Raw genomic sequence first — 14,008 nt, 5'->3', positions numbered from 1 at the left:
TGCTCCACGTAAAGAAATTCCAATCCCTCCAAGCTACATGCTCTAGGGACCTAAACCTTGTCATCACAACAAACAGAACTTGCTGGAGGGATAGATTCCTGTGCCAGAGACTTCCCATACTCTGGAACAAACTACCTATCTATATCAAACAAAGCTCCTCATTAGCAATCTTCAAGAAAAATCTTGATGATTGGATGGGAGATAGGAAATTCACCCCGGGGATCACTTCTGTGGTTCTGCTTGACAGGGGCACAGGAAAATAATTTTCTTGGTTGGCAAAAGCCAGGGTACTGTTTGGCTAGCCTTATATAGGCCCTAAGGCCAATAGCCTAGTATCTACCTATGAACCTATCCAGCACCCTGGAGTCTCTATCACAGGGGGTAGGAATTTTGGCAGTAGTAGCCTTAATGCCCTTGGGTCCCTGTGAAATGGTCTCAGGATCCGCAGTAGGATTTTTAAAAAGGAACTTGTGAGAGTCAGGGACCCTGTAATATTGATCAGGTTTTCTTGGAGCAGGAGGTAGAGAGTCAGGGGTCAAGCTAGAGTCCGAAAAAGCATCAACAATGTCTAGTACAGGAGGTATGGCTAAAGGCCTGTGCTGGGGCAGGAGTAAGAAATCCCTAAGCCTCTTAAGAATCACAGAAATCCTGACTTTCCCAATGAAAATGCTCCCTGAGAGTATGAAAGGTTTCACCAAAAGAGAAATCCTCTGGGATGGGGGGAGCGAGCAGAGGGAATACAGTCCTCAGCATCAGAATCCTCACAGGTAGATAAGGGTGAATCCTGGTCATCAGAGGAAACAGAAAATTCTGAATCCTGGTCAGAGGTATCATAAGCAAACTCAGTCCTAGGTCTCTTAGAGGGCGAAGGCTGGCTTCCCCTGATTAAGGTAATAAGGTCTTCAGCCATTCTTATCATTTATTTTTTAGGCATAGAGGCCTGACCATGTGGGATGGGTGTCAGTTTTCTAGGCATGGTTCGAGTTTTAGGCCTTGAAGAAGATGGCATTGATTTAATATGGAAGTCAGTAGGCCTGAATACACCCTCAGAAGCCGGTGCCTGCACAGTGGCCCCAGACCCATCCAAGGTAGAGACATCCGCAGGTTCCACAGTTGAAGCATCTCGCGGCATACCGGATTCAGAATAGGTCTCAGTAGAGGCCTGCGAATCTGAAGTAGTGAGTATCAGGGGCCGCGAAAGTGCCTCACTGAGTACCGGCAAACTGGCGACTGGCTTAGGAGAAGCGTCGTCGGCAGCTTTGGACCTAGACGGCCTGTCTCGATCTATCTTTGCGTTTTTTCAGAATGTCGGTAGTCGGATGGCTTACCAAAGACGCACCCGGATAAATAAACCAAGCACAAAATATTTAGAGGCAAAAATATACCGACGGATAGTTTGTGGTTTCCTCTACAAAAGTGCCTTACAGAAACAGATGCTCGGTGCCAGAGTCATGGGCTCAAGCTCAATGCCAAGAAATGTATACTTATCCCCTATGGGAAAAAACACGAACCCGTGTATTACCACATAGGTGGCAGTACACTAAACACCGAAAGTGTGATAAGAGACTTAGGGACACACGTGGACAGTGGTCTCAACTTCAATAACCACATTGCCACAACAGTCAGGAAATCCTTCTATGTGGCACAACTCATCACTAAGGGCTTTTCATCCAGAAAAAAGGAGGTCATTGTCCCACTGCACTCATCCCTCATTACACCCATTATAGAATACAACACCCCATTTGGTATGTACCTCTAAAGACATCTGCAACAACTGGAAAGGCCGCAGAAATACCTCACTAAAAGACTCACAGGCCTAAAGCAGATGCCCTATGCTGACCGTCTTAAAAAACTCCAGCTATACTCTGTTGCATATCAACTACTTTGAGGTGATCTCTGCTTAACATACAAGGCCATGTCAAACCCAGAGCTGTTGGACATGCTAAACTTAAAGAAATCCCAATCCCTCAATCCCTCAGAGGCACATGCTCCAGGGATCTAAACTTTGTCATCACAATAAACAAAACATGCTGGAGGGATAGGTTCCTTACCCAGAGATTCCCCAGACTCTGGAATAGACTGCCCATACATGTCAAGCAGAGGGCCTCTCATGCCCTCTTCAACAGGAACCTAGATGATTGGATGGGAGAAAGGAAATTCACCCCGGGGATATGTCAGTCGCCCTGCTAGACAGGGGTCCAGGGAAGTAAATAGTGTGGGGAAAAAAATAGTCACAGAATTGTTATGGCTAGGCTTGTATAAGCCCTAGGGCCGACAGCCTAGTACCAACCTATGAACCTATGATATAAGGCACAAAACCGACAGCGAGGTACGTCGTGGTCAGGGCCTAGGCAAGGAATACAGTACGAATGAAAATCTTTATGAGGTATTTGCATTCTACAAGTAATCCAGTTATTTACTTTTACTGACATCGGTTTAGAGCAAGAAAAAAGTTTCCCCAGCGGGGTACTTGCTTTTAGTTGAAGACTTGTTCTAAAACTCGAAAACAAAAATTTCAGGAGTCTGACGACTTGCGAACTACTACTACTATGGGCACCACACGGCAAGAAAGACTGATGTAATGGTGTCGGCTGCATGTTTTATACCCCTGACAACCTGACGTCACAGAAGGGACAACAACCGACGCAGGACCCAAGACTTTGTTAATCAGGCCGACTCAGGGCGACTGCAAGCAGATAACCCAAATGCGATGACTGCAACAGTGAAACATGAAGAACATCTCCCTTCTGATGGTACAGCTGAAGGAGGTAAAGAATGGATCATCTGTCATGTGCGCATGAAAACTGGCATCCAGCGAAAGACACTAGGGTAGGCATGCACTGTTAAGAAGCTCATGCGTTAGAGATGACATGGCTGGAAGCATACACAATCTTTCCTTGCCCAGGCAGCCACTGAAACCCATCCAATTTACGTCACACATAGTCTTATATGGGATGTAGGCTATAAAAGTGACATACAGACACACCATCCTCAGAAATGACTGCCCCACAGAGAATGCCCGAGAAATAGTAATGTAGCATAGGTACATCCAAGAAACAAAAATGCAGGGGGATGAAGGGTGGGACAGAATACTGCAACAAAGAGGAGGAGGACATCTAACGTTATGGTTAGATTTTACACAACTTATGTCTTTCTACTCTACAGTTGCAGTATTCTTTACATGAGGGAGGGTGCAAAAGCTCATTAGGAAGAGAGAAAGGAGGTAGAGGGAGGATAGAGGAGCTTTCCAGAAAGCCGTAGAGAATGGCCCTAGTGAACTCTGCTCTGGATATGGAAATGTTGTCCAGTTTGTAATGTTTAAGTATGGACTGGGGACCAAGTAGCATCCTCCAAAATGGAGATGGTGTCTAATCCTTTAAAAAAGGTGCCAGATGAAGCCATGGCACTGGTGGAATGCGCCATCATTGGGGAGGGGAGGCTCTTTCCATGATGTTCATAACAGAAGGTGATGGCTTTAGCGATCCAAGAAGAAATAGTCTGCTTACAAACCAGGAGCCCTAGGGCTCTAGGGTGGAAAGAGATGAACAGCTGGTCAGTTTTCCTGGTTTTATCCAAGTTGTCTGTGTATGTCTAAAGTATGCAGGACTCTCTCTGCCGAGGTTTGAGGGGTGGGGGGGGTGGGAAGATGGATTGTTTGGTTTAATGATAGCTCCTTGACCACCCTTGGCATACAGGAGGGACTGGTGCAGAGGGAAACCTTGTCCTTATGGTAGACTAGAAATGGAGAGGAGGGCATAAGGGATTGTAAATCTGAAATCCTTCTGGCCGAGGTGATTGCCAGAAGCTAAACAGTTTTCCAGGAGCGGAATTTTAAAAAGGCAGAAGCTGCTGACTCAAAGGGGGCCAGAGTCAGCTTTCCAAAACAAAGTTAAGATCCCAGGGAGGAGGTACTGGTCTCCTGGGATGTCTCACTTGCAGGATGCCTTTCAGAAATTGTTTGACCTTAAACCTAGAGGCCAAGGGAGGTGAGAGGCAGACAGGCAGAGATGGCCGACAAATGTACTTTCACTGAATAGGTTAGTCCAGCCTCCAGCAAATCACAAAGGTATGATAGGACTGTGAGTCATCCACTGTTGTTGGGTCCAGGTTACACAAGAGACACCAGATTGAAATTTTTTTCCATTTGGATAAATAAGATTTTGTTGTATTGGTTTTCCTGGTCTCCTGCAGTACCCTTAGCACATCCTCTGAGAAAACGAGTCTAAAAAGAATCACGGCCATATCACCCACAAAGTCATCTACAGGGTTGACAAGTGGGGGGACGAATGAAGGTGCCCATGTCGTGTGTGAGTAGGACCACTCTGTGGGGTAACTTGTGATGATTGTCCCTGGCTAAAATGCAGGAGTAAAGGGAATCAATGCTGTCATAGGTTGGTACTAGGCTATCAGCCCTAGGGCCTATACAAGCCTAGCCATAACAATTCCCTGGCTATTTCTTCCCACATTATTTACTTTCCTGGACCCCTGTCTAGCAGGGCGAATGACGTGATCCCTGGGATGAATTTCCTTTCTCCTATCCAATCGTCAAGGTTCCTCTTGAGGTCCAAAGAGGCACTCTGCTTTACATGTATGGGCAATCTATTCCAGAGTCTGGGGAGTCTCTGGGTCAGGAACCTATCCCTCCAGCATGTTTTGTTTATTGTGATGACAAGGTTTAGATCCCTGGAGCGTGTAGCTCTGAGGGATTGGGATTTCTTTAACTGTAGCATGTCCAACAGCTCTGGGTTTGACATGGCCTTGTATGTTAAGCAGAGATCGCCTCTGAGTAGACGATATGCGACAGAGTATAGCTGGAGTTTTTTAAGGCGGTCAGCGTAGGGCATCTGCTTTAGGCCTGTGATTCTTTTAGTGAGGTATTTCTGAGGCCTTTCCAGTTGTTGCAGATGTCTTGAGAGGTACATACCAAATGGGGCATTGTATTCTATAATGGGTCTAATGAGGGATGAGTACAGTGGGACAATGACCTCCTTTTTTCTGGATGAAAAGCCCTTTGTGATGAGGTGTGCCACATAGAAGGATTTCCTGACTGTTGTGGCGATGTGGTTATCAAAGGTGAGACCACTGTCCACCTGACTTGGATAAAAGGAAGCCACCAACAATATCTTTGGTCTGTCCTGCCCAATCTTCAAGAGAACTCTTGGGATAAGAGGCAGGGGAGGGAATGCACATAGGAACATCCTCTCCAGGAGAAACTTAGGGCATCCACCTTCCAAGCCAGAGGATGTGGGTCTCTGGCACAACATAGAGGAAGTTGTCTTCATGGGGAAGGCAAAAAGATCAACTTGTGGAATACCCCATTGGTGGACAATGTCCAGAAACATGTCCCTGTAAAGCATTCATTCGTGGGGCTGTGTTCTGGACCAACTGTGCGTCTGCCAAAACATCCAAGTTGGATGGAATGTATACTGCCTGAAGTGGTGTCTGCAATTTGACTGCTAGCTCCCATACCTGTACAGCTACTCTGCACAGAAGGTATGAACAGGTGCCCCCATTTGTTTATATACCAGAGCACCGTCATGTTGTCTGTTAAGACTTTGATGGGCTCTGGGGTGAGGAGAGGCTGAAAGGCCTAGAGTGCCAAAAGTAGTGCTCTCATTTCTTTGAGCTTTCATGGCACCTACAGCTGCTTCCCATCCAGAGTCTGAAGAGTCTTTGTACATTTCCTGTACTGGTGGCAAAGTATAGAGCAGGAGTGCTGGATTGGTGGAGAGTTGCTGAATCCACCAACTTATTCTCGCTCTCTCTAGGTAGGGAAGAGGAGGGATTTGGAACTCCATTTGGTGAGCACGCTAGAGCCACACTGACTTTAGGTACCACTGCCATTTCCTCTTGTGCATTTTTGCCAGTGGAAGCATGGGAATGGTGAAGGCCATAAAGCCCACGGTCCTGAGGTAAGTCCTGGCTGAAATGTGGGACTGGGGAATGAAACTTTGAAAGAAAGCAAAGAGCTCCTGGGCTATTTGTAAAGGGAGAGAAACCTTCACAAGACGTCAGTTTGAATCCTGCACCCTAGGAAAATCTGGTCCTGTGTTAGGGTGAGGGCTAATTTTTTTTATAATTGATTGCATGGTCGAGGTCCTGCTGTAGCAACTCTGGACTGTGTTTAGAGCAGGAGATTGTCCACCTATGGGAATATATGGATGCTTTACAGTCTGGAGAGTGCCACCACTGGTGCTAGGCACTTTGTGAAAAACCCTTGATGCAGTTGAGAGAAGCAACTCTGGAGTGTGTTTAGAGCAGGAGATTGTCCACCTATGGGAATATATGGATGTGTTACAGTCTGGAGAATGCCACCACTGGTGCTAGGCACTTTGTGAAAAACCCTTGGGGCAGTTGAGAGACCAAAGGGCAAGGTAGAAAATTAAGTATGCCCAGAGGCTAAAGAGAATCTGAGATATTTTGTGCATCTTGGGTGGATTGGAATATGAAGACAGGCATCCTTTATGTCTATGGAGGCCACTGGAATATGAAGATAGGCATCCTTTACGTCTATGGAGGCCATAAAGGTTTGAGGTAGGATCAGGGGGAACAAGGTTTGTAAGGTAAACATCCTGAAAGAGGATACATTTAGGTAGGTGTTTACGGAGGAGAGGTTTAAAATAGGCCTCCACGGTTCTTTCCTTGGGACCAGGAATAGCCTGGAAAAGAATCCTTTTCCTCTGACGGGCAGGTACATGCTTGATGGTGTCTTGATCCAGCAGCTGTTGAAGTACAGGTGGCCAGAGAGGAAGATGTTCTTTGGGGGGGGGGGGTTGGGGGATGCCCCTGAATGCTGGTTGACACTCTCACACCGTGAAGTATCGGCTCTTTATTATGGAAAGTACCCAAGAGTCTTGAGTAATGGTTTCCCAAACCAGACTTGAAAGGGATAGGTTAAGGGGGGGCTTGGGCCCAGATAGTCAGATGGACCCTGGTTTGTCAGGAAAGGGTTGCTTTGGAGATGGATTGTGGAGTACAAAATGATTGTTGACTCTCTCCTGTTCTCCTGGACTTGTGTTGAGCAGGTCTGGATTGCCCCCTGACAAAGACTGGTTTAGAGGGATAATTTTTCTCAAATTTAGGGACCAGAGAAACCATCAGGTGTTTTAGTTCTTTCATCTCTTTGCCATTCTCTTACAAGGTTTTGAATAGTTCAGTGACTGCAGAGCCAGACAAAGCTTCATTGTCCAGGGAAGCATCCATCAAGTTTGATTTGACAATCCGCCAGTAAAGGTTGAAGCCTGAAGCCATGCAAACCTCCTCAGGACAGACCCAGATGCAGCTGCCCTAGCAGAAGCCTCTGGCATCATAGCTATATCTGATAGAATGCCTGGTGACCTAGGATGTGGTAGCTAACATGGATGTAAGCTAGGCTTTTGTTCTCAGATTCAGGTAATTCAGAAATTACTTTAGACAGTCAAGGCAAAAGTTCCAATGAATATTTAGTCATATGGTAGTTTATACCCGTAAATGCAAGAGTTGTGGAAGTATAAAAACTTTCTTACCTAGTCTTTCCAAATGACTGCTGTCTTTGTCTGAAGGAATCAGAGAAGGGGGGGGGGGAGAAGCCTACAGGGTTTGTCAGAGGACACCGTGATGACTGATGGATTAGCTGGTGGTGCTCGAAATAAATTCTTACAATCTTTAGGCACCTTATAAAACCTGTGCTTTTTTTTAGGTGCTGGTGATTGAGAGTCAAGGGCCTTACTAGAGGATGCAAAGGCATCTAAGAAGGTTAGAAGGATAGATGAGATAATGGGGGGACTAGGGGGTGTCCACTTGCAATAGATCATAATAAATGTTTGTATATCCTTTATTTCACTGGTTTCCCACTTGAAATGCTCTTGCATTCTAGTTAGAGTGTCAATGAAGGAAATTTCCTACAGGGGAGTCAGTCATATCAGAATCTTCCTCTGGGAAAGCACAGTCTAGAGGTATTTGGGTAGAGTAGGCTATGGACTCCTCATCTGAAGGCAGGTCCTCCCTCAGATGATGATTCTTCCCTGACCCCCTTTTGTGCAGGATCAGGCCATGGGGATGAAGGGATAGTAACCCCTGGATGGAACTTAAGAGACATTAGGGCACGGACACTTTGGGAAAAGGCCTGTAAATCTTTTTGTGGGTCAGAGGTAGGATAAATGTGTTTAGTTTTCTGTTTCTTTTTGCTGGGTATGTTCATTCTATGCAGAGAAGTTAGGCCAGAAGTAGGCCTGCCTTCTATATCATCTGCATCTACTTCCTCGCAAACAAGGATGGTCAGAATCACTCGGGGCCCTTCAGAAATGAGTCGGGGTTTCCCTTGGACATCCTGAGCGGATGCCTTTTGTATCACTGTGGAGGTACCACTATCCTGCCCCAAGGCGACCTCCATTACGGGTTCGGGCTGTGATTCTGATGAGGGCCTAGAGTGAATCCCCAAACTGGTAGTCGCCTCGGGAGAGATGTCAGGCCCTGGAGGTGCAGCTGAGGCTTCCAACCCAGGTTTTTTGGCCATCCATTATGCTTACGACTCTTCTTCCGAGGTCAAGGGCCTCTTCATCTTTTTGGAGAGGAGTTTGAGACACTGATTTTCCGGATATATGGAAAGTGAGCTAAGCCTACTCCATAGGGTTTTTGGAAAAAAGGATTGGCAGATAGGGTAGACACCGTATGGTTGTGTGAAGGCCCCCACACAAAACAGGCACTGTTGATGGCTGTCCTTATGTAGAATCTGATATCCACATTCACATTTGCCCTTCTTGGATGACATTAAACTTAGAACTTTATCAAAGATAAGAAAATGATTTCCCAAAGGGACACTCATCAAAGCAGAAGCTTCTTCAGTGGTCAGGCCATACATATGGGAAGTGCGTTCTGTTTGGCGGCAAAGAAGTTCTGAGGATGGTGCGTGCATACATCACTTTTACTGCCTATGTCTGATAGCAGACTGTGTGTGATGTACCACGCACCTTAGGCGCTAAAGACTTTTGTAGACTGACCAACGTCAGGTCACTTGGCAAGCAATCTCCTTTATGTAAAGAACATTGCAACAGCAGAATAGAAGGACATTGATATATACAGGGCGCAGACAGGCCTGCCACTGGGCAAGGTTCAGGAGAAGGATTAAAAAAAATAGTCTACAGAAACTTTTCCTTATATATACACATTTACATAATATTCTTGTGGAAAAGAATATATCACAGTATATAATTACAAACAAAAATGCAAATACTGCATGTTTTGCTGACATAGTTGACTCAGTGTTGAAACACACTACTACATCCAACAGCTTACACATACTGTTGCTGTCATTATCTTATTACAATTTCATATGTCTAATAAGGTATACTTACTGTGCTGTGTTTCATTGTGCTCTCCCATCAATGACATTTTCCATGTAACTTGTGACAATACTATAATTACCTACTGGCTCCAGTTGTGACTGAAGGTTTGTGGACAAGGCCATCAACCCAACTAACACAATGAATAAATGAATGAATAAAATAAAGCTGGGTATTTCGCAATACATTTACTTTAACCAAAAGTGCCAGAGACTGGAGCAAGCATCAGTAGAGAAAATGTCCAGCCCTTAAATACAAGCCCATGCAAAAAGTCAGACAGAGACCATTAACCATGGGAAGGCATCTGTATGGTATCAAAGTAGATAGAAATTCAATCTACCTGAGACTGACACCACTAAAATGTCTTCACATATGTGCAAGTGGTGTGGCTGGCATGCTAAGGTCCAGACTGCTGTATAATGGAACTCCACTTACTCCATGGTAATGCACCCCCAAAATCAAAGAGGTGTGCAGGGGCAACTTTCAATGTTTTGTTGACAAATTGATTCTGTGACCGTTCTTTTCAGTATCAGTTACAAGTATGTCACATTTCTGTCATGAAATCCATTTGCTAGGGATCTTGGAAAATGAGTGGTCTCTGTGGAGCTTTGCAGAAACGGGTGTTTCAGTGAATGCTGTTTGTCCCACAGAAAAAGTGAGACAAGCTTTATTGCTGAAAGCCACTTTCAGCAAACAGGCAGAGTTGCTCTTTCTACTCTGTTCTGCAAGCACAGAGTTGGCATTTGTAAGTAAGGGTGTGTGTGACTGTAGGGTTTCTCTCCCACAAAGAGGGTGTAGGGGTAGGGCTTTTCCCCTGCAAAACAAGCTTTAGTTTCTGTTTATGGAAAGTGGCTTTCAGCAGTTTTTTTTGACGTTTTGTCCATCACGCAAACGCTCATGAATCTAGCTTTTCATACTACAGTAACAGGAATATCCATACTTGCAGAATGCTTCTGAGGGTGCAGATGAAAAATGCAAAGGGTGGACATTGGTAACTAGCACCTAGGCCTGGAGGTCTTACTTCAGCAAACACCTGGATAGTTGTAAAAGAAAACTCCCAACGTCTGCCTTAAAATGGTTCAGGACAGGCAGGAAGACAAACACAGCATGTTGAGTGACTAGGACAAACTCAAAAGATCATCTCGTCTAGCACAGTATACAACACAGAAGTAGTATACACTGAAAAAAAAACTTCAGCATACAGTTAATACAATTAGGCATAGATTTTTCTTTCAAGGCTCATGTTTTTATTTTGACAGAGAATTTTAATTCAGATGTACTGTGTAGCACACAAATGATCTTTAAGTTAATGCACAGGAAGTACACAACATGCCCATACTGTCACCTTTTCACTTTTAGAAGCTCCTGCATCACGACCCATGACAAGGTAGCTGGTCTTTTTGCTGATATTGCCAGTGACCTTTCCTCCATAGCGTTCAATAAGAGATTTGGCTTCATCACGTTCAATTGACTCCAAGACTCCAGTGATAACAAAGGTCAAGCCTTCTAAGCAGTTATCGGCTCCCTAAGAAATATGAAACCCCAAGTTGAGTTAAGGGAAGGTTTTTTGTTTGTTTTTTTTTTCTATGGTAATGTCCACATTATAAATTCTGGCATGATGTCTAGACAGTAGTACCAGTAGAAATAGTGCATTACTTCTTACCGCAATCTACAATACCATGAAAAATATCAAACTTACTACTGGTCACCTGTAATTTCACACTAAAGCCAGACTGCTGGTGGACTAAGAAAAAAAGATTTCACCTATGTCATGTAGTCAAGAGTAAGTGCTGTAATTTAAAGCTCACTATCTACCATAAATGAACCTTTTAATGCAATATAGAAAACAAAACAAGATTTCAATTTATGTCCATCAAGAATTAGATATCTATAGCCTACTTTTGCCACTACCTCTTTGCAGGACAAAAATTAGTTTAAGATCTTCAAAAGGCTTCCACAGTGAACAAGTCAGTCTGTCCAACTTTTGTGCTTTGGATCTGGCAAAGATCCGACATGGCCACATAGCTAGCAAGCATCACTGATCTGAGCTCTCAGCTCCTCAACCCCTACTCATAATGCACCCAGACTCCTTCCTCCCTTCAGATCGAGTTTGCTGCTGACAATAAACACACACCCGACCCAACAAGGCCTTACCACTGCTGACTGTCCTAAAATTCCTGAGCCAAGAACATAAGGAACCTTATGTGACAATCACTTTCATACACATGGTCAGAATAAATGACAAGGCAGGGGAAAGAAGGTGGGGGACGGTTGAAGACAAATGAAGTACAACTACTCAGATGGAACGTTATGGTGAGTACATAACTTCTTTATCTGAAGTAGTTTATTTCACTTGGTCTTCAACCTTTGGGACAGAGTCCCCAGCGACTTACACCTGGGAGGCCCTCATGGAAAGATATTCCCAGAGCATAGCAGAGCCAAACGAAGCCCTACCTCTGGAAATGATGTCCAACTATAGTGGGAAATGAAGGTATGAGGAGGACCATTTAGCAGCACAACAAATGTCATCCAGAGAGACCCTGGACCAGAATACTACCGTGGTAGCCAAAGACCTGGTAGTGTGCTTTTACCTGACATGGCGGAGAGAGCCCCTTTGCTAAACAGGCCCTGGTAATGCATTTGGTTATCAATTACTTTGGAAATTGGTTTGCCCAAAAAGGGTTGATCATAAGAAACAAACAACTGGCCAGATTTTCTAAAGGATTTAGTCTTGTGAAGGTAAAAACGTACAGCAGTTGTCTATGTACATCTAACAAATGTAATTTATATTCTCCCCTGTTTTGAAAATTTGGAAAAAAATACTGGTAGATTTATAGTTTAGTTTATGTTTGTTTCAGAGGCTACCCTTGGCAAAAAGGAAGGATTGGTGGGTAGGGAGACTATCCTTGTGGAAGATCATGTAAGGCACTTTGATAGAAAGAGCTTGGAGTTCTGACACCCTCCTAGCAGAAGTTGTGGCTACTGAGAAAGCAGTCCTCCAGGACAGATATTGTAACTCACCTGCAGCTGCAGGTTGAAAAGGGAGTGAAACTAGAGCCTAGAGAATTAAGTTAAGGTCCCAAGGAGGCATAGGATCTTTCACCGGCGGACGAAGTAGAAAGGTACCCTTTAGGAAAGCCTTGCAGAGCTTAGAAGATGCTAAGGAAGTCATTGTCCCCCACATGAAAGGTAGAGATAGCTGCCAGTTGTACTTTAATAGTGGACAAAATGGCACCCTGTTGAAAAAGACCCGCTAAGAAATCTAAAACTTTCGAGACAGGGGCCGTAAAAGGGTCTAAGGCACGCTGTGAAGCCCAGACCGAAAAACGCTTCCATTTGCTACGGTAGACTCTTCTGGTTGATTACTTGTGAGCCACAACCAGAATCTCCTTAACCGAGGAAGACAAACCGGGAGTCCTATCATGGGAACTGGAGCAGCCAAGCAGTGAGCTTCAGAGTGACCACATCTGGATGAGGTATCCCCGAGGGATGAGAAATAAGATCCGGAACTGGATCTAGAATCCATGGTGGAATTACTGTGCGAGACCATAGGGATGGGAACCAGACATGGCGAGGCCAGAATGGGGCAATGCGGATGACTGTGCTCCTCAGCCTGTGAGCTTTCTGCAGAAACTTGGAGATCAAGGGCAGAGGAGGATAGGCATAGAGTAGACCAGGTAGTCGAGCATGAACGAGAGCATCTCTGGGGCTTCCCCCTGAGGGGGGCACAGGGCAAAGAACGTGCTGCACTTCGCGTTGGATGGAGATGCGAAGAGATCACAGCAAGGATGATCCCAACTGAGGAAGATCTGCTCTACCATTGAAGGGTTCAGAGACCACTTGTAAGGCATCAGAATGGACCTGCTGAGCCTGTCCGCTAGAATGCTGGACTGACCTAGAATGTGCATTGCTACCAGAAAACGACCAGTGGAGATCGCCCATTCCCACACTCGTATGGCTTTGCAACAAAGGGGGTAGGATCTGGTTCCCCCGTCTGCTGACGTACCAGACTACTGACATTTTGTCCATCTGGATGGCAATCATCTCTAGAGGCAGATGGGCATGAAGAGCTTGCAGCGCTAGAAGCACTGCCCTCATCTCTAGCACGTCAATATACAGATTGGTCTCGGGAAGGGACCACGTGCCTTGGACTGTCCGTCCCGAGCAATGCCACCCCCCACCCGAGCAGGGAAGTGTCCGTGGTCACTGTGGTTTTGGGCAAGGGTGGAAGAAAAGGAGGACCCTCTGTTAGGTCCGGAGACTGAATCCACCACAGAAGGGAGTCCCTGCACACCCGGGCTATTTGAACAGGATAAGACAAGGGTTGGTCCAGAAGAGACCATTGGACGGCAAGAGTCCATTGTAGAATGTGCATGTAAAGGCATGCTAAGGATTGTAGCTGCCATGGAACCCAAGGCCCTGAGAACCGATTCTGCCATTGGAATCTCTGCATGAGGAATCTGCAAGACATGCAGCTTCAGAAAGTGTACTCTCTCTGGGATAAGAAAGACCTGCATTTGATTCATATCTAACTAAGCTCCGATGAAGTCCAGGCTCTGAACCGGAGTCGGTGCTTTTTTGGAGAGATTGATGGTAATGCCTAGATTTGTGGCTAAGAGCAGAAAGAGAGTCCCTGGCTTGGCACAGAAGATGCTTGGTTGGGGCAGCAAAGAGCCAATCGTCCAGAT

The 14,008-nt window shown here is 45.4% G+C and overlaps 1 protein-coding gene across 1 annotated transcript in view; it reads right to left on the bottom strand.

Annotated features, from left to right (window-relative positions):
* RFC1 (replication factor C subunit 1) overlaps positions 1 to 14,008 on the bottom strand; it is a 1,497,679-nt gene that overhangs the window by 882,799 nt on the left and 600,872 nt on the right. The window contains exon 9 of the mRNA XM_044063570.1: positions 10,666 to 10,845. Coding sequence (XP_043919505.1) covers positions 10,666 to 10,845 — 180 coding nt within the window. The remainder of the gene's footprint in view (positions 1 to 10,665; positions 10,846 to 14,008) is intronic.

Source organism: Protopterus annectens, chromosome 2.part1 (genome assembly GCF_019279795.1).
Source record: "Protopterus annectens isolate FY-2018-M chromosome 2.part1, PAN1.0, whole genome shotgun sequence".
In the NCBI taxonomy this organism is placed as follows: Eukaryota; Metazoa; Chordata; order Ceratodontiformes; family Protopteridae; genus Protopterus; species Protopterus annectens.
The sequence above is the reverse complement of the archived record's forward strand: the minus strand, read 5'-3'. Positions and strand labels throughout refer to the sequence as shown.